This window comes from Lissotriton vulgaris, chromosome 7 (genome assembly GCF_964263255.1).
Source record: "Lissotriton vulgaris chromosome 7, aLisVul1.2, whole genome shotgun sequence".
NCBI lineage: Eukaryota > Metazoa > Chordata > Amphibia > Caudata > Salamandridae > Lissotriton > Lissotriton vulgaris.
The window spans coordinates 1,385,916,730-1,385,940,937 of record NC_141695.1 but is presented as its reverse complement, the minus strand read 5'-3'; the positions used below and the strand labels follow the sequence as shown (position 1 = coordinate 1,385,940,937).

The 24,208-nt window shown below is 44.0% G+C and overlaps 1 protein-coding gene across 3 annotated transcripts in view; it reads right to left on the bottom strand.

Annotated features, from left to right (window-relative positions):
- TAOK2 (TAO kinase 2) overlaps window positions 1-24,208 on the bottom strand; it is a 1,046,857-nt gene that overhangs the window by 54,612 nt on the left and 968,037 nt on the right. For all 3 annotated transcript variants that reach the window (XM_086932114.1, XM_086932116.1, XM_086932115.1), the window contains exons 21-22: window positions 19,667-19,879; window positions 17,728-17,910 (exon numbers count right to left, since the gene is read on the bottom strand). In XM_086932114.1, the coding sequence (XP_086788240.1) occupies window positions 17,728-17,910; window positions 19,667-19,879 (396 nt within the window). The remainder of the gene's footprint in view (window positions 1-17,727; window positions 17,911-19,666; window positions 19,880-24,208) is intronic.

The following is a 24,208-nucleotide window of genomic DNA, read 5'->3' as shown; positions in this document are numbered from 1 at the left end:
TGAACGAACATAGAATTAAAGGTGGTGGTAAGACCCAGAGCAAAATTCTCAGGGGCTTGCTTGAACAAATTGGAGGGAAGAGGGTTGTGGGGAGAACCTAATTTGGCCTACTGAATAAGAGTGGTAGTCTTATCATTAGTAATTGGTTTAAATTCAGAAAAAGTTGAGGCATTAGAAGAGCCAACATTAGCTAGGATACATCTATCTAGGCGTGTCTGTTTCAAAAGGAAAATGCTGTAACAGTATGCATCTGTTCTTGGCATGTGGAGCTGCAGAATCCTACATTTAGCAATAGATCGCCACCTGGTGCTGGGCTCGGATGATTGCAGGTTGTTGTCTTCTTGGAAGAAGTCTTTTGTAGTCACGAGATAGGTGACTCCTCCCTTGGACAATACTGCGCATGGTCATCGACTCCATCCTCAGATTGTTTTTCGCCATGATGGGAAATGATGGAGTTAGTAGAAGTAAAGAGAAAGGATGTCCATGCGTGTGCATCTAAGTAAGATGAGTACTGGAACGGATACAAGTCCCGGGGAGGCAGGAGGGCATGTAGGATTCTGCAGCTCTACATGCCAAGAACAGATGCATACTGGTAAGTAGCATTTTCCGTTCGAGGCATATGAGCAGCAGATCCTACATTTAGCAACGATTGTGCAGCAGTGTCTCCCCTAGCGGTGGTCGCTTGTATCCGTTGCAGCATACTGAAAGAGTGTTTTAAGGACAGCTTGGCCTACTGCAGCTTGCTGCTTGGCTTGCACATCAAGACAATAGTGTTTAGTGAAGGTGTGTATTGTAGACCATGTTGCTGCCTTGCATATATCCTCTAAGGGTATGTTTCCTAAGAAAGCCATAGAGGCTCCTAGTTTGCGAGTGGAGTGTGCTCTAGGAGGAACTGTTAGTGTACGTTTAGCCTTGTGATAGCATATTTGAATACACTTTACAATCCATCTAGCAATACCTCCATTAGAGATAGGATTGCCTTTGTGTGGGGGAGAGAAAGATACAAATAGTTGTTTTGTCTTTCTGAAGGATTTAGTCCTGTCTGTGTAATATAGTAGAGCTCTTCTAACATCTAAGGTGTGCAAAGCTCTTTCTGCAATAGAGTCCGATTTTTGAAAAAACACTGGTAACTCTACTGATTGGTTTAGGTGAAAAGGAGTAATCACTTTTGGTAGGAATTTTGGATTGGGTCTAAGAACCACTTTGTTAGGATGTATTTGAAAAAATGGTTCTTCTATTGTGAATGCTTGGATTTCACTAACTCTTCTGAGAGAGGTAATGGCAACAAGGAAAGCAGTTTTCCATGTTAGAAATTGCAGTTCACATTTATGTAACAGCTCAAAAGGGAGTCCCATGAGTCTTGTAAGGACCACATTTAGGTTCCATACTGGAGCAGGTGGTAACCTAGGTGGGATTATTCTTTTAAATCCTTCCATAAATGCTTTTATTGCAGGTACTCTAAATAGAGATAGATGTCTATTCTGTAAATACGCTGCAATAGCTGCTAGATGCAGGCGTATGGAAGAGTAAGCCAAATTGGACCTTTGTAAACGTAGAAGGTAGCAAATTATACTTTGGATGGAAACGTCCAAAGGATCAATGTGATTGTTGTTACAGTATATTGCAAATCGTTTCCACTTAGCAGCATAGCATGCTCTGGTAGTGGGTCTTCTGGCTTCTTTAATTATATTCATACAGTCCGGTGGTAAGTTTAAGTAACCAAACTTTCCGACCGTGGGTGTGGAAACCTGGCGGCGAAGGTTGGGCATTTTGAGTTCTTGTGGGTGGCGAACAGGTCTATTTGTGGATGCCCCCACATTTGAAAGAATGGTTGAAGTATTTGTGGGTGAAACTCCCATTCGTGAACCTGTTGTGATTGACAACTTAACAGATCTGCTATCTGGTTGTGGATCCCTGGAAGGTGTTTTACTGTCAGATGTATGTTTTGAGGGATAGCCCATCTCCAAATGTTCTGTGCAAGTTGGGACAGTTGCAGAGAGTGTGTCCCCCCCTGTTTTTGTATAAAGTACATGGCTGTCATATTGTCCGTTCGGACTAGGACAGATTTGTTTTGGACTTGTACTTGAAAGGTTTTGAGTGCTAGGAAAATTGCTAGCAGCCTAAGTGGTTGATGTGGAACTGTTTCTGTTGATTTTTCCACTGACCTTGTGTGGTATAATGTAGGAGATGGGCTCCCCATCCTGTGAGGGATGCATCTGTCGTGAGCACTATCTGTGGAACAGGTTCTAGGAACGGCCGTCCCTTTGTCAAATTTTTGGTGTTCCACCACTGCAGAGAGCGATATGTACGGCTGTCTACCAACACCAGGTCTGTGAGCTGACCTTGAGCCTGATTCCACTGTTGTGCTAGACATTCTTGTAGTGGGCGCATTTGCAGTCTTGCGCGGGGAACTATGAAGATGCAAGATGCCATCATCCCTATTAGTTTCATGAACACTCTGGCTTGTAGAGAGTGTTGGCATTGAAAAAGGGAGACTAAGTTCTGAATACTTTGAATCCTGGCTTGACTGGGATACGCTAGAGCTACCAATGTGTTTATAGTAGCTCCTAGATATTGATGAACGTGCGAAGGCTCTAGGTGCGACTTGGTGTAGTTTATTGTAAACCCTAAGATGTGCAGTGGTCGAATTGTTTGTTTTGTGTGTTGTGCACACTGGTTGTACAATCTTGCTTTTATGAGCCAGTCGTCTAGGTAGGTGAAGACATGTATTTGTTGTCTTCTGAGATGTGCTGCCACTACTGCTAAGCACTTTGTAAACACTCGTAGTGCTGTTGTAACCCCGAATGGAAGGACTTTGAACTGATAGTGTTGTCCTTGAATGACAAACCTTAAATACTTCCTGTGCGCATGATGTATTAGAATGTGAAAATAGGCGTCCTTTAGGTCTAGTGTGGACAGAAAATCTCCCTGTTGCAGTAATGGGAGTACCTGTTGTAAAGTGATCATGTGAAAATGATCTGATTGTGTGTAGTGGTTGAGTGGCCTGAGGTGGAGAATTGGTCTTAAAGTCCCGTCCTTCTTTGGAATTAGGAAGTACAGGGAGTAAACTCCTGTTCCTTGTTCCTCTAACGGAACTACTTGAATAGCATCTTTTTGTAGAAGTGCTAGAACTTCCTGTTGAAGCAGAGTTATGTGTTCTGCAGACATTGGACGCTGCCTGGGTGGTATGTTTGGGGGGGGGGTTGCTGTGAGTTCTAGGCAGGAGCCATGTTGGATAATTTGTCTTACCCACCAGTCTGTTGTGATGGAGTTCCAGACAGGTAGGAACTGTGAAAGTCTGCCCCCCAGAGGAGTGGAATACTGTAGGGGAGGCAGAGGGAAGTCACTGTTTAGGAGTGGAAGAGGAGCGGTTGTTGTTACTACCTCTACCTCTTCCCTTGTTATTGCCGCTGCATCCTCCTCTAAAAAATCATTTTTTAGAGGAGGTCTGCGTGTGTGTTTCAAAAGATGATGTTGTGTCTGTGCCGGTCTGCTTGGAGCCTCCTCTATAAGAGGAGCGGCGAAAGGAACCTCTAGTTTGGGTGGATTGTAATGCCCCCATAGACTTAGGAGTGTCTGTGTCCTTCTTCATCTTTTCTAATGTAATATCTACCTCCGGCCCGAACAATTGGTTCTGATTAAAGGGCTGGTTTAGGATTGTAGTTTGTACCTCTGGTTTAAAACCTGAGATGCGTAACCATGCGTGAGGCCTGAGGATAATACTAGTGTTCACTGCTCTGGATGCTGTGTCAGCTACATCTAGTGCACATTTAATTGAGGCATTTGAAATGAATTTGCCTTCTTGTAAAAGTTCTGCTGCCAGATCCTTGTGTTGATCTGGTAGGTGTTCCATTAACTTTTCTAGTTGATCGTAATAAGCCCTGTTGTAGCGTGAGAGTAAAGCCTGTGTGTTTGCTACGCGCCATATGTTTGTTGCTTGTGCAGCAATTAGTTTTCCTGATGCATCAATAATTTTGGACTCTTTGTCAGGCGGGGGTGTGTCCCCAGAAGTTTGAGAATAGGCCCTCTTGCGTGCATTTGACACTACCAAGGAGTCTAATGGCAGATGGCCCTTAATGTATACTGGATCAGCTGGTGCTGGCCTATACTTTTTCTCTATTCTAGGATTTAACACCTTACTGGATCTTTAAAAATCTCTGCAGCATGTTAAATGACTCCCCTAATCATTGGTAATATTTGGGTAGACCTTTGTGACTGTTCGAAAGTGTCTAACAAGAAGTCCTCCTCAATGGCATCAGAGTGCATAGGAACCCCATGGTAAAGTGCAGCTCTGTTTAATAAATTATTAAAACCAATACTGTCCTCTGTAGGGGAAGGTTTTGTTGGGTAGTACTGAGGATCAGGGATGTTTGGTGCATTATTTGGTGCAAAATTATATGCATCATCATCCTTAGGGTATTCTGTGTTAACATCCTCATATAAAGGGTATGTGTGTGGCTCTGGGACATCATTCCCCCCCACCCAAATCATACTCCTCATCAGTGTGGTGGGATGATGCAGGAGAGTGAATAGGAGAAGTTATAGGTTCCACATATGGAGTAACAGGAGAGGAAGAAGGTGAAGGAGAGGAAGGGTGCATCGGAGAAGTTGCACAGTCCTTTTTGGCAGGAACCACAGGTGTAAGTGGTGTGTCTGCTGGTCTCTTTTTATAAGGGATTGCTTCCACATGTCCAGTTTTTGGATTACTATAGACCTTTTTCTGTCTAGGATCTGGTCTAAACAGATCTTCCTCTTCTATAATCTTCTTCGGCGCTGATTTTTTCGGAGCCGATAGAGGTTGTTTAGTGTATTTTGCCCTATGAGGAGTAGCTGAGTCTTTTAGCAATGATTTCGGTACCGAAGGTTGTTTATCCTTATCTGGGGTCTTTGGTACCGATATTAGAGGTTTCGGCGTGGAGACAGGTTTTGCTCGTCCTGTGGCGCCGGAAACTGGCTTCCCCTCTTTGTTTTTTGAACCGGAAGGTTTCGGAGTCGAAGCTTTCGGGTTTGGTACAGGTCTTGCCTTCGGCACCGATGGTACGGGCGCCGAAGTGTCCTTGTCTTTGGGCGCCGAAGGGTGTTTTATCTTCGGTGCCGACAAATCCTTCGGTGTCGAAGGATATTTTGGTGCCAATGGAGGAGGTGTAACTGGCACATAGTGTTTGTTTCTTCGGTGCCGAGGCACCAGAAGGCGTATTCTCTTTCCTCTGAGGCGGGGTGTTAGAGGATAAATGTCGGTCTCGACTGGGCCCCATGGGCTGAGTGCTGACCGTTGCTTTCTGTTTGGGTAATGTCTGTCGTGCAGGGGCAGATGTACTCACGGGTTGTCGAGACGGGATCGAATCGTCCGAATCCTCTGCCCCCGATATTATCTGGAGATCAGGCGAGTCCTCCTCTGCGCCGAGTGGAGCCTCGTCCTCGGAGATATCTTCTATTGGATATTCGTCCTCGGAGACGTCTTCTTCGACGATCTCCTCTTCAAAGATGGCCTCCGGTGCTGGTGCTGATCTCCTTATTTCGTGTCGGCGGGCCCTCCGATCCCGAATGGTCTTCTTCGATAGGAAGGAGGCACAGGCTGTGCAGGTAGACTCGTCGTGTTCTGGCGAGAGACAGAGGTTGCAAACCTCGTGATGGTCGCTATGAGGGAATTTTGCTCGACAAACCGGGCATCTCTTGAATGGAGTTCTGTCCATGAGGCGTAGGCCGCACGGCGCCGATGGGCCCAACGGCCCGCGTCGACGCACCGGAATGTAGCTGGTGATGACGAAAGTCTATTCAATATCGAAAGAAGTTTGTTTGAAGTTTCTCGCTTCGAAAAAGCAGAAAAAATCTTTCTAGCCGGAGCGGAAAACTTTCATCCGAACCCAGTGGCGGAAAAAAACAATCTGAGGATGGAGTCGATGACCATGCGCAGTATTGTCCAAGGGAGGAGTCGCCTATCTCGTGACTACAAAAGACTTCTTCCAAGAAGACAACAACCTGCAATCATCCGAGCCCAACACCAGGTGGTGATCTATTGCTAAATGTAGGATCTGCAGCTCATATGCCTCGAACAGGACATTTACTCTACTGTATTAAAAAATGTGTTGCGTTAAGCAGTTGCAAAAATCTCGTGATTTTTTTGTTTTTTGTTCCTCATCTCCACCATGGTTGTAATCTGTCGAACCAGTGGACAGGGAAGAATGGCATATGGTGAGTTGACATGCTGTCTCAGTCGAAGACTGGTAGGGGTATAAACGATGTACGGATCCGCCAGGGCCCTACAGCTATGTCGTTCTCCCATCCAATCCTTTCACCTTGTTACCTGTTAGACAGATATTTACCATTAGCCAGTTGCCACCATTGCTTGTATCACTAATTCGGCTAGAGAGAGGGCGAAGGTGTTATAGCAGGGACGACACCCAGCTCAGACTAACTGGACCAATCGAGTATCTGCCAAAAAGCTCTTTTGTCTGGTTTTCCGGCCCTGGCAAGATCCATTTTTGATATTTGTAGCATGGAAGAACACCAGTCATGTAACAACGGAGGAGAAGCCTCTTTCCACCGCTTGCAGATTTCTCGTCGGGCCACCAATATAGAATAAAACAAAAGGTTATTAGCAGAACTTCGCTTCTGGTCTACTACACCAAAGATTACTAGCCGGAGATCTATAACCACGGTGGAACCTATCGAAGATATTAGTTTGTTGCCTATTGAATGCTAATAAGACGTTAAGTGTGGACAGTCATAGAACATGTGTGCATCCGAGGCCGCCACTAGGCCGCACCGGGCACAAGCCACCGGATCCCCTGTTGAAAATGTAGACAGTCTCTGGGGGGAGTAGTAAGCCCTGTGAAGGGTATACAGGTGGTTCCTACGGAGCCATGATGCTGGTTTGACTATGTCCCAGAGAACATTGCAGGAGGTTAGCCATAAATCGTTCAAATCAAAGAAGGCAACAAGGAGCCCCATAATAGGTCTGGAAGATGGTATTCCCCATCGATCTTCTCCAATATTAGGTTGTACAAAAAGGAAACCTCCTTGGGTGCTGGTGCTTCATCAAGTAAAGAAGATTCCAGTTGGCTACTTCCTCCTAGGGGCATGTTGGAACGACAGGGAGCCCCAACTGTCTGCGCTTGTGCCCAGCTTGAAATTTGGCAAAAACTTCAATCTAGAGAGATTGGGGCCCACCTTGCTTGCTAGATGTTCCCAGGAAAGCATAACCCCTTCCACGAACAAGTCACCCCATGTTGAGATTCCGGCGTCTATTAGTGGAATTACCAGTACATTGTTTACCCAACCAGGGGGAGCAGGGAGATCCCATATAGGAGATCTGTTCGGGTGGTATCCTAGTTTAGTGACAACTCTGAGATTGTACCAAGTTCTTGCTAGGCCCTGCAACACCTTCAGTTTGACCTTCTTAAAAAATTCTGGGTCTCCAAACTTAAAAAGAAAACCCGACTGCCCTAGTCTTCACACTGTAGTAATGTTGTAAACATCAACCCGATGCCTTGATCTGATGGAGTTTTTAGCAACATTCAGGCGTTTGACATCTGAAAGGCCCACGCGTAAATCTGAAGGTCAGGGCCGGCCAAACCACCCTTCTGCCTGCGGCGCCTTAATTTCTTCCAGGCTATTCTTACACTTTTGTTCTTCCAGATAAATGAAGAGATATCACTCTGCATCTTCGCAATTAGTGATGTGTCAAAATATAGTGGTATACTGTTAAAAATAAAAGTCAACTTAGGTAAAATGGACATTTTGACTAAGTTTGCACGACCCAGGAGTGTCAGTGGGAGATGTCCCCAAGATCCCATTAACTTCCTACACTCTTTAGCAACTAAGGCAAAGTTAGTAGAGGCGATCAGGTTGATATCATTAATGATTCTTAAGCCTAGATATCTCATGTTACTGCAGTGTTGCACAGAAAGCCCTGTTGCTACGCTATTCCATACCATAACTTCGGTCTTGGTGGCATTGACCTCATACCCTGAGATTTTACCGAATTCCAATGCTAGATTTATGGCTGCCGGAATTGCAGTGCTGATTTCGGAGGTCATAATCATAATATCGTCGGCATACAGGTACACCTTTTTTCCCCAGTCTCTATATTTAAAAGGCATGATGTTATTGTCCTCCCGAATTTTTTGAGCAAATGGCTCAATATAGAGATCGAAAAGCAGGGGCGATAGAAGGCAACCCTGTTGTGTGCCCCTTGTAATAGTGAATGGTTCCGACAAACCGCTATTAACCAAGACCGAAGCAGATGGATTGTGATATAGAAGTTCCACCGCTCTGCAGAAAGCCCGGCCCACGCCGAATTTTTCCAAGGCCCCCGACAGGTACAACCAGTTAACCCTGTCGAAGGCCTTGGTGGCATCCAGCGTGAGAATTGCCAAGGGTAGTGAGGAGCTAGTTGCCATATCGATTGCTCCTATCAGGTCGTACGTTAGCTCGAAGAGCTGGCGACCCTTAACAAAGCCCTTTTGGTTGGAATGTAGGACTAAGGGAGCAACCTGACCCAACCTCTTAGCCAAGAGGGACGTGAAGATCTTATAGTCAGCGTTGAGTATTGAAATGGGGTGGTAGGAGCCGCAGTCAGTAGAGACCTTGCCTGGTTTCAGTATGAGTGTGATCGATGCATTATTCCAAGATATGGGCGGTAAAACTCACTCCAGCAGAACTTGATTAAATAATACAGCAAGGAAAGGAGCAATATCTCCCGCAAGGTGTTTATATATCTCGGCGGGCAAGCCATCCGGCCCGCCGCCTTACCGCCTTTTCTGTTATGTATAGCAGTCACTACCTCTTCTTCCGTTACTACCTGGTCTAAAAAGGCGCTTTGTTCTGAGGAAAGTGATGGCAGTGAAATGCAGTTCAGCCACTTCTTTATATTTTCAGAGGAGATGTTATTGTCCTCCTGGTAAATAGTCTGAAAAAAGTCTTTAAAGGCTGATCTTATTATTAGATCCGAAGATACAGAACCGGAACTAGTTATTATAGACCCTATATTGTTACGAGTCCGATCAGTTCTAGACTTCCAAGCTAGAAGTTTACGCGCCCCTTCTCCGAATTCAAAATGGGCTAGTTTGCTTGCTTCCCACTTTTGGAGGATGCGCTGATTAAGTACTGAAGCCAGTTGCCCTTTAAGTTTCAGCAGCTCCTCCTGTATAGCCAGTGTGATAGAATCAGGAGCATTGCTGGAAGCTTCTAGTTCAGTTTGGACTAGTAACAGGTTAGCCTCTATAGATGCAACTTCTTGGGTGTCCTGCCTCCTTCGGAAAGTGGTTTTGTTCTTAATAACCCCTCGCAAGTAACACTTAAAAGCGTCCCATACAGAGCTAGAGCTTGCAGAACCGATGTTAACTTGAAAGAATTCTTGCGCTTCTGCTCTAACATACTCCAAATCATCTGGAGATGTAAGGAGAGACCTATCAATAGACCATGACCTGATCGGAGATTGAATCAGGCCTTCAAGATCTAAGAGGACTGCGGAGTGGTCCGACAGATGGGACGGTAGGTAAGTGACATTCTTTACTGAATTAAGCAAAGCTCTACTTACTAGAAAGAAGTCAATCCTGGATCGGTGATGATATTTGAAATTTCGGAAAAAAAATCGGTTTTCTGCCCGACCTTACTCTCCAAATGTCTATAATTCCGATTTGAGACATAGCTTGAAGTAAAAAAGCTCTGGATTTAGACAAGGTATGTTGCCGACTAGAAGTGGTCTTGTCTAACAAGGGGTCAAGTACGATATTAAAATCTCCTGCTATTATGACAGGTTCTGGGAAGTGCAAAAGTTCGGAGAATAGTGATTCCAAGGCAGAGGGGTCATCTCGATTAGGCCCATAGTACCCAGCTATCGTAAAGTGTGAGCCACCTATCACGACGGTCGCGATAGCCCACCTACCTGTGGGGTCTACTTTCTGCGCTATGAGTCTAGTAGTGATATATTTTTTTCCTTTTTTGGAACCATCAGAGAAAGAAAAACAGAAAGCTGGGAAAGATCGGGGTAAAGTTATAATCATACAGACTCTATGCTCTTTACCTAAATGCAGAAAAAAGTGGGCATGCCCCCATTCTCTTAGCCCAAACCGGACCTGCCCTCAGCCTCCTTGGGTGCACCAATATTCCTCAAAAGCTCATCTGCAGCCTGAACTGAGCGGATGTTGAACATTTTATTATTAAACATAATCTTCAAAGCTGCAGGAAAGCTCAACTGTACTGATGCACTCAAATTCCTGAAGGCCTCCATTCTCCTGCCCAGTTTCCCACTGCCTATCCAGGGTGGCCCTTGAAAGGTCGGATCATATTTGAAAAGTAAAATCTCCTCCAGATAGGGATTTTTGTTTGAGGGCTAAGTTGAGGATATGATCCTTCAATAGGAAAGAATGAAAGTTAACTAGTATCTTCCAGGGCTTCGTCCTCTGTAGATTTCGTCTGAAGGGGTCCCTATGTATCCGCTGGATGTCTACATTCAATTCCTCTTCAGAGTGGGATATATTGAGAGATTTTTTTAGAAGTTGGATGATATAGGACTTGATGTCAGATCCTTTGCTTCCTTCGGGTACATTTAGAATGCAGATGTTACAACGCCTCGCATTATTTTCCAGGACCTCCATTCTATCAGCCAGATAGAATGAGTTTAACTATGTCCTCCTTAGCATTTTCCAATTCAAGAGACATCCCAGCCGTTGTTTCTTCCAACACTCCAGTTCTTGAAAAAAGACCATCTATCTTGCTGTCTAACGACTCAAAGTTTGACCTGATCTCTCTCTGGATTTTTGTGGACTCTTCAAACCCCCGTTTGATGTCAGCTGATAAATTAGCAAACAGAGGTAATATCGAAGAGAGTGAGAGATCTGGGGGTATATTGGCGGCAAAGGCGGAGAGTCCAAAGGGGATGTCAGAGATAGGAGGGGGGTTATGAGCAGCTTGCAGTAGAATGTTCTGGTTTACATTTAAATGGGCCTCTTGGTGTCGACTCCCTGACTCTTCTGACTCAGGGCATGTATCAACCTCCAGACATGTGCACTCACCCAGGAAGCTACAGACTTCTGCTTCAGCAGAACTGATTGATACCACAGGAGTTGTGGAAGCCTCACAAAGAACTAGAGAACCACTAAGACTGATGTTGTTTTCGATGCCCTGCTCTGCTGATGTTTCCGTAGACAAGAGAGCTGAGTTAACCTCTATCGATATAGTGTCAGTGGGAACACGTCCCTCCTCCCCATGTTGAACTTCGTTGCGAGCCACCTCCTCCACGTTTTGAGGTCTAGAGTTCAAAAAAACCAAACAACCAGATATTGCTGTGGTCGGGGATATACCTGGAGAGGCACAGACTGCAGGGGGATAACTCTGCGCCAAATCCAAGACCTGAGGAATGACCTTAAAATAAGATCGCAGTGAAGGCCTTATCTTAGAGCTGGAATCTAGAACTGTTTTTACTGACTTGGATTTTTTCGCACGTTTGGGTTTCGCCTCAGAGGAGAGGTAGGAGGAAGTTTTAGGAGGCGTTTTACTGGCGTTAGCACTGATTGACTTAATCAGTTCAGGTCCCACTGCAATAGTATCCTGGGTCCCTCCCCCAGACTCCAGCCTAGTTTCCAGGACAGGGGGCCCACTCGTGCCCCCGTTCTTCCTATTAGTCTTATCTCCCCTATTTTGAGTCAAGTTTTGATGTTTATTAGCCTTATTCCCTCTACGGCCCTTATTAGTAATAGCTGGATGCAAGTTTGGGGGAATCTCGACTTGGTTTAAATAGTAACTTCTAAGGGTAGAATAACGTGGGATTTTAACCAAGCTGCTCTCTCTCTGCCTTACATTAGGACCCGTGCCCAGATCTGACCCCAACCCTGGGTCAAGTGACCCCTCTTCCAGTACCTCTTCAAGTACCTTCAAACACTTGCTGTCGACTGCCTTCCTCCCTCTTTGCCTCCCCTTCACTTGTTTGCTGCAGATTCCGGTGGGTCATATGCTGCCGCTGCAGCCGTTGTGAATCCCAAAGCTGTTGCTGCTGGTACCGCTATGTCCTCTTTCACGGTTTCAATCACCTTCCCCGCAGTAATCACAGAGGAACAAAGGTTTCTGCGAAGGGACCGCAATTGCCTCCCACGACGGAGCTCCAGTGCGGCTCGATGCCATGTCCAAAACACTGATGGCGTCTGCAGTGACGGCTGACCCGCTGGGGGCCTGTACGATAGAGCTCCGACGGGCGCCGAAGCAAGCTGGAACACGCCCCTCTGCACACACATTGAGAGGGAAGAGAGACCGCACTAACGGCCGGAGCAAACTTTTCATCCGATAGAAGGTTCTTTTTTTTCCTAGAATTTAGCAATACGAGCATTTAATAACTCCCCATAACGTTACGGGAGTTTAAGAAAGTCTTAAGGAAAAGTCCTCATTCTTTTTGCTGAAATGCACATACGCTCCGCTAGAGCTTAGAGCGGAGTACCGCGGCAGTTAGCCAAATTAGTTTCCCTGAGCACTCAAAATGTCCAGATCAAATATCCAAATTAAAGTTCCGCTGAATTAATCTGATGCAGTCACAGGTTGGTAATCCAAATTAAATCATCAACGAAAATCCTTCAAATCACGGATAATATTTTATTTTCCTCTTTTCTGGATTCAAACTCTCCACTTTCCATATACAGAAGTCATTGGATTAGTCAGCCAACACGTGTTTCGTCATGTTAATTATTTACACATCGACTTCATCAGGGCTGAAATCACAATACAAATAAATATCAATGCAATTCATTTAAGCTAACATATAAATCTATACACTCTAATGATTTGAGGAATCCCGTGATAAGTAGAAAGGAACCCGGCATAAACCAAGAGAACATACACCGAGTATGTGTGCACGTCTCCATTAAGCCATCACCAAATAATATGATTAAGTTTCAAGCATTCAATCCAAAGTAACTCTAATATTTATAAGCGAAAAACACTCATCCTTGTGTAGCAAAACTTTTGCGGGTTTAAAGCACCCCAAATAAAGCCCCACATGGGATCTGCTATCTCCTATCTCTTTATTTTAGATGGTTAGCCCCATTGTGAGTGTTACCTCACTTAAATCTATTAATCGCGTGTTACACTGTTATCTGATTTTTAAGTATACCGAGTTATTGTAAACTTTCAGTCACCACCCAAAAGATGAATCAACTTGGGTAATTTAAAAAAAAAAGTAATTGTACATTTTTTACCGTAATCCACATGTATCGATAATTTCACTTTTGAAATATTCATTCACTTTGTACTTCCAATTATGAAGTCAAATGACCCTGCAATTTAAGCAACCCAAGAACTCCAATTAGATAAGTGTCTAAGAATAATTTATGAAGCCACTTATCTCACCATTCGTTATCCGCATGAGACTTACCCCACTCTCTAAGTATAGTCTGGACAGAAGTCCTCACACGTTATCCAACGTGATCGCCACACTCTCGATCATTATCGAGTGCAAAAATATAATTCAGTATCTTTTTATATACGTTATTAGAACTATTTTATTAAATAGCTCTCACTTAGATGAAGTCCTCGTACATACCTATATCTAGATTCGTGTTCGTCTATCCACGAACGCGCTCCCTGGTCGGCGTCCTGCAACGGCGCCATATTGAAATTCCTATTTATATTCTCCCAAACCACGCGCCATCTTGTAGTGGCTTAGTAAGTCGGTGCACGAACGCGCTCTCTGGTCGGCGTCCTGTCCGGGCGCCATATTGGACTTTTGTTAATGTTCTTACTCTTCATGCGCCATATCGTAGTGGGTTTGTTAGTGTGTTATATAATTAAATGTTGGTCTTTCAAAGCGAGGCTATCTATTCGATTTGATTAGTGTTAACTCACACTATTTGGTCATAACGTCTTCTCACAGTGGATAAAATATTCAGATATATCAAATAGTCAACAAGATCGGACATTTGCTATTAAAATTAAAATTCAAAAGGAAAGTGTCCGCCTTCAATGTATTATCATCGTGATGAGTATACTATCATATAATCTGTAATAGGCGTGTAAAAGAACAGGTATTATATTATATTTCTCGTTATTTGCACTATATTATTTATTTCATCACAGGTATCCTGCCCATAGGCAGCCTGCACCATATTGTATTTTTAGGTCCTCATTGTTGATCAGTCCCAAAGCACCTTTTTTACAAGCACCATATTATATTATCCACTAAATCAATCGTCTTAAATGTATAGTTATCATCTTGGGATGCGAAAATATTGAGGTCTCATTCATTCCACAGCAGAATAGTAGATGAGAATGAAAGATGGGAGTTAAGGTGAGACATATGGTTACATCCTCAAATTCTCACTTTTCTTGGTTTCATTAGAAACATCAAACAGTTCTTAACACACAGTCTTCAGTGTAAACAGAGACCTACACTAATTAGCCTACTGCCGCCATGTTCCTCCCGCCCTGGAAGGCAGGCTCTTGTGCAGTGTGGTTGTCCGCATCTGCAAAATCTTGTGATTGCTCAGTTGTATTTTTTTTCTGGAGGTATAGACAATTTAGATACTACTTGGAAGATTTCCCTGGTAGAGTTTTTTGCTTCCTCAATCAGAAATTTATCAGGAATAACTTCCATTGCCTACTTCTGAAACCGGGACCCTCGCTACAGCATCCTTGGCCAAGAGAGCTGTAACTTCCTCTTGGAGTAAGTTTAAATGATCCTCCGCCAGCAGTTCTTGAAGTGGCGGAATAGGTGGATGAAAAGAAAGGAAATGGAGAGAAAAGCCCTCCTGAATGATCTGCAAGACCAACTTGTCTGATATTACGGACATTCAGTGGGGGAGATGATGGATTTTCCCTCCCACTGGAGTGGCGTGGTGTTGCACAATTAGACTAGGAGGGCTTGGAGACTGTGACTGCACAGGGCAGGGTGGCTGACGACTTCTGGCTTTCATTCCTAGGACGGAATGAGCTGGGTCCACGCACAATTTGGGAAGTCTGCGCAGGATGGAGGCTGAGATTGGGCTGGCACTGCTGAAACTCTTTTTTGATGCCATGAAAGGGGTGAAAGCTAGACTGGCTACGAGGTGTAGTAGAGGGGCTCAAGGATCTGGCTGTAGCACAAGAATCCTTGAACCGCTCTAGGGAAGAGTCTGCCTCCGCTCCAAACAGGATACATCAAAGAGCAAGTGCATCAAATTAGCCTGGACATCGCCTGAAGAGCCAGACATTCTAAGCTGGGCATGGTGCCGTAAGGCCACTGTCAATTAAATTGCTTTTCCCAGCGAATCGGTCATGTCAAGTCCACACCTCATGGTGAATTTTGCTGCTTCTCTGCAGTCCTTAAGTGCCTGGGAGAGGACAGTCCGGGCCTCCTCTGGAACTTGTGGCAGCATTCGTGCAAACGTTTCTCAGGGGGAATGGAGAAACAGCCCAATAAGCATGCGGTATTCACAGACCTCAATGTCAGGTCTGGAGAAACAAGATATCAGCAGCTCAAGTTAATCCAACCTCTTGGATTTCCCATTCGGGGGAGGGGGGGGGGGGGGGACACAGGAACATGCCCTATGAAGTTGAAGCCTGCGCCACTAAGCTGTCAGGGGTGGGATGGGGTGATGGCTAAGGAACTTTGGGTTGCTCGGAGCCAGGCGATGGTGGCGTGCCACTATACTATTCACAGGAGCCCTGGAGCTAGGCTTGGACCATTTACCTAGTAGAACATCAGTCAGTGCTTCATTAAAGGGCAGAAGTGGTTCAGAGGTGGAAGTCCTAGGCTGAAGCACTTTGGTAAGAAGATTAGTCCTCACCTGCACAGAGGGCAACTCCAGTCTATGGACCTGAGCCTTCCAGTATCTGGGGATGGGCCCAGTCTACTGGCTTCCCTAAGTTCCTCATTCCAGTCCATCTGCTCTGCAGACTCATCCTGGTGTTCTAAAAGATCCCAGTCCTCTCCCGTTCCTAAAACGTCATGAAAATGCACACATGACAACACAGAACCCCTGGGTTCTACCAGCATCCGAATCCATCGGCTTTGAGTGACTACTTTCTGATTCGTCGGTGATGAGGATGGGGCTGGAAAAGCCGATGGGTGCCGGCAGCTTCGAAGGCATTTACTTCGGGTCCGACGAAGGAGAAGGTCATGTAGGCAAAACCGGTGTGTCGTCCTGGATCCCCGAGGCCCCATCGGCACAGTGGCTGAAGCCGATGGCGTCTAATACAACGGGGACCCTTCCAACCCCACGGGGCCCGAACACTCACCAGAGGAGTCAGCCTGCTCAAATACGCAGTGCATAGCCCCATAGAACTCTAATTTGAAAGGGGGTCACTCTGGCTCTCAGAAAAAGTAGGTACGAAATCGACCCTGGCTCCGGCTGCGCAGAACCATGCCTAGAGCGCTAGTGCTCCTTACCTCTCTCGTCGATGGACGACAGTCGAGGTAAAGTCTAAGTCCGCATGGACGACTTCTTGTGCCTCCTCCCCGAAAACCTCGAGTGGGAGGAAGAGGACTTGGGGATCCGGGAACAGTCCCACGACCACCTCTTCTGCGATCGGGACAGGGATGTTTGCGGAGACTCGCTGGCCGGTTTCGACTGCCGGGTTGCAAGGGGCTTCAAAGCTTGTTCCCGCAAGGTCTTCAGGTCATGGCCCGACACTCCGAGCATGACTTTGATGGATCCAGGAAGAGAAGGAAAGTGAAAAGATGTGTAAGAGAAGGCACACAAGAGAAGTTAGGAGAGAAAGTGAGAAAAGGCAGGTGAGAAAAAGCAAAAAGGTAAGGCAAGTCAGAAAAGAGGTGAAGGTAAGCAAGAGAATCGCGCTCGAGAAACCAAAGGCAAACAAGGTGGGGATTGGTAACCGACAAGGCGTGGTGAGAAGTGCTACATTGTTTAAACTTCGTCTTCCTTAAAGACATCATTGCACACAATGTAAAAAAAATTCCAAAGTCAAAAAGACCTGTCAAAAAGCAACAGAGGGTTAGCTCTTCCCAGATTGGTGCTTAACTAGCGCAGAAAGAAGAGAACTGACGTACTCGTGCCTGGGTGGCACCTATATAAGTAACATCATAAACGGCACCAATGACATCACGCGGAGCTGAATGGAGCCCCCCCAAAAGCACACGCAAGGGGTACTTCTCACACAAACGTTTTTTGATCCAGCCTGACGCCTGGTAAGTTCTAAGGTAAGGAATCTGCCTCTAGACGTCTCTATCAGATGAAAAAGATTTACTAAAGCTGGCCTTTCAATAACAACACATGTATCCAGGTTCTGTTTTTCATGACAAAGGACTTGAGCCAAGCCTCACTTCAGTAATCAGACAATGATATAACCAGATTTTCTTCTGCTTCACAAAGGAGATCTCTGCAGAAAAATACTGATCTGGAAATTATATCTACACAAACAATAAAATAACCTATTATACAATGCTTCACAAAAGTGAACAGAATGCCTCTAACTCTACTCCCGCATATAAACTCTGCTTACCTTGCCTTTCATACATTATGACGGATTAATGCTATCCTAAATTCAAACAATGATTGAGCCAAACTCCTTTGTCAAATGTATTTTTCTTTCCAGAAAAGGCCAGAGCTCACCACTCATATCTCTAATCCTAGCTAGGCTATTTCAATTATGAAGGAGTTAAATGACATAGCAGTTTACACTTTGTTCTTTCGTGAGATAGAAAACATGTTTGTCCTCCCCTCAAGTGGCATGCCTGCAAAACATGCATTTCCCATGCCTTTTCCCCTATAGTCTTGGGTTGAGTACAACTAGGATACCTACCCTCTGCTCCAGCAAAGCCCTCCGGATTGATACCCGCTGCTCCAGGTCCTTGATCTCACGCTCGTGCTGGGCCTCCGTATGGATCTTGATTTTGCTTTGGTAAGCATTGAGCAGCTCCAACTCCTGCTGGAGCTGCATCCTCAGCACCTGGTACTCTGCCTCCTGAGTCTCATCCAAGCGCAGCTGCATTGAGGAAATATATAAGGAAGATGTTGAGGGAATTACAATAAATACCCTAGCCGTACAACAGCCCTTATCAAACATTAGAAAACAATCAAATATAATGACCATAAACCACTTTGTCCAACTAGAATCCTAAACCCCAAAACACTATAGGACCATACCAGTGGTAGAAATGTGCAACTCCATGCATAGAAATATTTCATGGGAGCAATGAGACATGCAAATCTCAGCTCGTTATACCAGAATAGATCAGAGATAAATAAAATAAGCAGGGTATGACTGAACATAGAAGAAACAGGAAAAGAAGGAAAACAAAATATAGCGGACCTCAGGAAGGCAGAAATACAAAGGTGAAGATACACACCCTGAATAAGGCAAACATAAAAAAGTGCAGGAGTGTGCAATAATAAGAAAATGAAGAGGAAAAGACAGAACGTTCATCCTGTCTTAGAAGCCATAAAAAGAAATGAACAGGCTGGAGGTCTCAAATACAACCAAAACAGGCAAAAAAGGACAAGTTAGGCAAAAGACAGCCAAAGTAAAAAATCGGAAGACATAAAATGTCTTAACTAAACATAGTATAACGAAAAGAAACAAAACAATCCTTCAAGCCCTTCTTTGTATAACCCTTTTACAGAGCACAGTTTTGAAGCAATTTCTGGCAACTGGCTCCTCACAGTATCTCTCTAACAAGATCTGGGCAGAACCTGCTAGGATCTAGATAAAGATGCAAAATTCCATAGCTCACTCAATTCACCATTCATGGAAATCGAGGCAACCTAGTATTCTCGTATACATACTGAAAATGCTAGAAACCTTGATACAAGATCACACTAATCTTTCCAGATAACATCTCCAAATGGATCACAGAAGCAAACTACTGTATTCCAAGAAGACAAAAATAAAGTGTGATAGTTCTCCCAGACACTTGACAGAGAAAAAGCCATCCACTAAAAATGGTATAAAGGTTATACTCCCTAGTCAAGCTCCCCTATCAACACCAAATCCATATATATAAGTGATTATCCTCCCGTTATTTATGTAATTAAATATTAATATGGAGATAATTCTAATTCCCACATTGCTTATCTCAGCTTTTTAGATTTCGTTTTAATGCCCACAGCCCTCACTATATTGTAGGCACTTTTTATGAAGATCTGCTTTTTGTAGCACAAATTACCTGTTTCATTTTTACTTCAAGCTAATTTACATTTCATGCAATGGTCAGCATTTATCAGTTTGTAGATCTCTTATGATCTATAATTTGGAGACCATTTTGAGGTTAAAATAACACAATTATGACATTACAGCTAAAAACAAGAGTAAATTGGCCAGAGAATGACAGGTCAAGGTATTGTAATGCTTTAGAAAACTACTTTTAACCCAAACAATGCAAATTCAAAGAAATTAGGAAACGAGAGGAAGATTTTATGTATTGCCCGCATGGGTAGTACTTGGCTTAGTGCCTCTCCGGGGAGGAACACAAAGTTGAAAATTAAAAAATTGTGAGCGAAGTATCTTACCCTGTTATGAGAGGGGAGAGGAGAAAGGGATTAGTAGGGAACACTGCCTACCTGTACAGTACTGCGTGCATACTATGTGTCTTAAAGCATAAGGGAGGGCACGGAAACCTTGCCTAGTGGATGGTTGCTTTTTGCATGCTTTAGGGGAGCAAGAACTGAAAATCTGCATGTGTGGACTCTAGATAAAGGCCCTGTCTCTCAGGAAGAGTTGGATAAGAGAGGAATAGACCTACTGCCTGGGTCGACAGCATCTCGTTAATGCTGTGGTCGTACTGCTCAGCCAGTATAGCCAGCTTGCGGGTCTGTTCGTCCTTCAGCCTCTTCAGGATGGTCTTGTGCTCTGTCTTAGCCGTGGTCTCCAGCAGGTGGTTGCGCAGAGCCTTGTACTGCCGCGTCTGTATCTTGCAGGTGTCCTGGAACTGCTTCTTAATCTGTAGCTCTTTAGACTGCAAAAAAAAGGGGCAGACAGAGCGATGGGGGAGGGAGGCGGAGCAGAGCGACGGCAGGAAAATACGTGAAGGTTGAAAAGCCATGGAGGAGCAAAGCCAGTAAGTGGTAGAAGAGACATGGCACAGACAAAGACAAAGCCAGGACAGAGCAGATGTGTGAGAATGTTAGAAGACAGAACAAGTGCGAAGCACGAGGAGGTAAATAAAAAAACAGGGTAAAAAACAAGTTGGACTCAGGCGAGAGAGAGGACAGGCAAGTGAGAAGGTTGACGAGAGAGAGAAGGCAGATGAGAGAGGAGTAAGAAAGAGACAAGGGAGAAAGAGGAGGCAGGGAGAGACATAGAAGTCAGGGCGGGACAAAGGAAGCAGGGAAAGCCACAGGCAGCAGGGGAGACAGATAAGGTAGGCAAGAGAGGAAGACACAGCAAGACAATGGAGGCAGGCATGAGAGAGAAGGCAGGAAAGAGATTAAGCAGGCAATTGAAAATGCACATGAAAACAGGATAGAAGAAAAGTGAAAAGATGTGTGAGAGAAGGCAGGCAAGAGAATGTAGGATAGCAAGTGAGAAAAGGTAGGTGAAAAATGCAAAAAGGTGAGGGAGAAAATAAAAGGAGGCAAGTGCGAAAAGAGGTGAAGGTAAGCAAAAGAAAACGAAAAGGCAAGTGAGAATAAGCAAAAGCAAGAAACAGAGATAAGAGAAGTTTGTGATTTGATGAGAAAAAGTTAAGAAGACCAGAAAATGAGAGGGCAGTAACAGTGCAAGAGATACAAAGGGAGAATGCAAGTAGATGGGGCAAACGAAAAATAAAATGAATGCAGAAAAACCAAAGATAATTAAAAAGACAAAGCAAATAAATGGAGCACATCAAAGACAGAATAATGAAAGCATGGGGCCGTATTCCAGATTGAAACCAAATGGAGAGCAAAACCACCATAGAAGGTAGCAGAAATATGAGGAGAAGTCAATCAAATAGCAGGAGACAATTGTAGGCACATGTGTGGTATGAAGAGTAGGACAGACAAGCAAGCGTATGGTAGTCAAGTGGAATGGAGAAAGGGGAGAATGCAAAATAAAAACATAAAAAGAGTAATGGCAAGGTGATGATTACAGAGAGGAAAAGAGCAATAGTTCATGAAAAAGCGAGACAACCAAGATCAAAAGGGAAAAGCATTAGAATTTTAAACAGGGCATTAAAACAATCCCAGAAGTAAGGATGGAGTGGAAGATGAATGACCAGAGGGACAGAAGGATAAAAAGGAAGAAAACGGGGTTTGGATTTTTAATGATTGTAGCCTGCAGTTTAGGAAGACAGCAAGGTTAGCGTAGATACATCAATAATCAATTCACAATTCTACTACCACCTAAAACCTTATTACTCAGATGAGGTATTTCTAAGTCATTTAGACTTTAGACCTAATACAATAAGAGGTGGTTCCATCAATAAACCGGTCAGCAAGTAATTGGTGGCTCACAGTGAGTTTGCTCTTATAGAAAAACAATATTCCCTATCTGTCAACGGTGGAGCCAAAGTCTTGTGCCTCTCCTATAGTGCACAAGTAAGGTTGATCAATCACTCATGACACGACCATACATGAATTCACTGCATTTTCTTCCCCTGCTCAAACTAGTATGTCGCGCTTGCATTACAGGACGCACTCAAAAGGAAAACCCATAACAGAGACTAGGGCAAAAACTAAACACCTCAGTCTCCCCTTCCATTTCCAGGGGAGGGGGGGGGGGGGGGGTGTCGGGGATGGAAGCCCCTTACCTTAAGACCAAGAGAACCACGGATAGGTAAACTCCACATTTATCTCTTGCTGCTGATATTTGAATGACACGATTTGTAAAAGCTTTCATTAAAAATGTGCTGCTCAACCAAAGAAGTCATTACCTAGGATTTTACGGGATTTCCTTTAGTTCAGAACAATAAATGTTCTTACAATGATTTGACATTATTTTTCGGTCCCAGACCCTAAATAATTTGCTCAAATAGTTAAAGATGATGCTATATTAAAAGTAGTAACATAAACAGTTCAGGATTTTCTTAAGTCTTGGAGAAGGTTTCAAAGCCAGAGAAAGTTAAGAAATCTCTAACTTTAACAGAATTATAGACTAAACAAGTAGCCACTTGCTGTGAGCACCACAGAAACAGGCACAAAAAGCATTAATGTGAGACACTCAACAAGAAGTTAACTCTTGTTCTTTGGGTGCTGGCTTGATCAAGCAATAAACACTTTAAAAATGAAACATCTGGGAAACAGACCATCATCAAGTGTATCGATAATAGTCTGTAGGATTTTTATTTTTTTGCTAATTGACCACTTTCTATATTTCAGTAGTGGGTGATCTAGATTATTTGCAGGCAGCAAGGCTAGGCTTCACATTATACAATAAGGCACCACAGAGACATTCACTCAAATTGCCTCATTTGACATTCAGTGCAAATCAAGAGAAAAAGAGTACCAGTACTTTGTTACCAACCTCTAAATAAACCACGGATCCTTCACGGGTTGAGGGGGTGACGTGTTAGGAGGGCAGATGTTACCCTCCTATGCAAATGAGGCAGAAAGCATAGAGGAAAGGGGGGGAGAAAATGATGATGATACCACACAGATGGGACTACGAATTGAACAAGCTGTACAGGCTCCAACTTGTCCAAAATCAAGCAGTGTGAATGCCAAGACAAGTTTGAAGCTTTTCTTGCATCGCTCCTATTAGCTTACATTCACTACCAGGGAAGTTCTGTACACGCTGGGTATATTCACCTACTAAAAATCTTCAGGAGGACTAAGGGTAGTTATTTTGCAGAGCAAATCAATGGTGCATTATACACCTGGACTGAAATGATGTGTGCCTCGTGTTACATCTCTCACTAAGCTCTCAAGAACTGGCCTTGAATATGGTACTCCCTCCAGCCTATCACCACCTCCGGAATCTGCATTTTGCAAACATCCTTTGTGAATCATCATATTGAATATATTTGACAAGCCCTTAACATTTCAAATGCTACAATAATATTCTAAACTGTCCTCCTATCCACCTTAGAATGGGAAATTGAAATAACTGGCCTCAGTCAGTTGAAACCCACCAGAAATGGAAAATAATTCTGTGCAGCAACCAACCTTTCTCTAGATAGAGCAGAGCTGAAATACTAAGTGAACTACTTAAAATAAAAACAGATTTGCAATGAATTGAAAACCTGGTGTCTTCAGCTGCAAGTTCTACAACTGCCAACATGGAAAAGGTGACAGCACATATATTTGCAACATTTACAAAGACTGATTAGACCACACTTAAAAACCCTTTGTGGAAGGAGTAAGTGAGCATGAGAGAGGAAGTAATGTGCCTGGAAATCAGGTGCTCTTAGGTCGATGCTTTTTTGTTTTCATTCATAGAAATGGGTGCAGAGATATGCTGCCATAGTCCAATAACAACACTTCAGTCAATCACAAGCTTTCTACTGTCCATTCAAGTACAGTACTATTTGCCTATGCTTAAAGGCACTCATCCTCCCCACAAGCACTTGACCCACGCTATAAGCCATTACTCGCCACCCATTACAAAAGTTTCCAACTGCTTCCATCACACAGACTTCCATGCCACTTAATTATCTATAATGCAATCCAATCACCCTAAATCCACTTGGCTCTGAACATCCTAGGACTAATCAGGGACCATTAACCATAGATATGAAGCAAAAAAATTCATACAAAGTGTAGGTTATTCGGTGTAGAACAAAGTAATGATTCCAGTCCTCTCAGAACAATATAACAATTTCATGTAAATATTGTTCCCAAATTAAAGGCTACTGGACACAAGACACCAGGTCTGAGGCAGTGGCTCAGAAATGGGAAGGTGAAAGGAAGAGTGGAAGGAGTACGATGAAGTAGCAGACGCTCCCTTGTGAATCGGGTTGAAATAGACTCCACAAACTAGCAGCTAGGTGGTAGAGAACCACAGACATCAGCAGGGGGAAAGGAGAAGATTTAGGGCATGGCAAAAAGGAAGAGGGCATAAAAGGCACGAGTGGGGGACATGGAGCACAGGAGGGGAGCACAAATACAGATGTTTGCAATGGGGCCAGACAGATATTGATACCTTGATCAGAAACAAAGTTAACTGGGCATGGATTATGGCGAAGGAAAGGTATCTCAAAATTCTCACCGTTGTCCTTATATTATGCATAGTAAAATATTTACGCACTAAAAGTTCTAAGCATATACTTGTCTGCACTCAATATATTGTGCTAAAGTGGTATTCAGCTCTGCCTACGCGTGAAATGAGGCAACAGGTGGAGTCTCGCAGCTTTTGTAGGGAGCTGAGT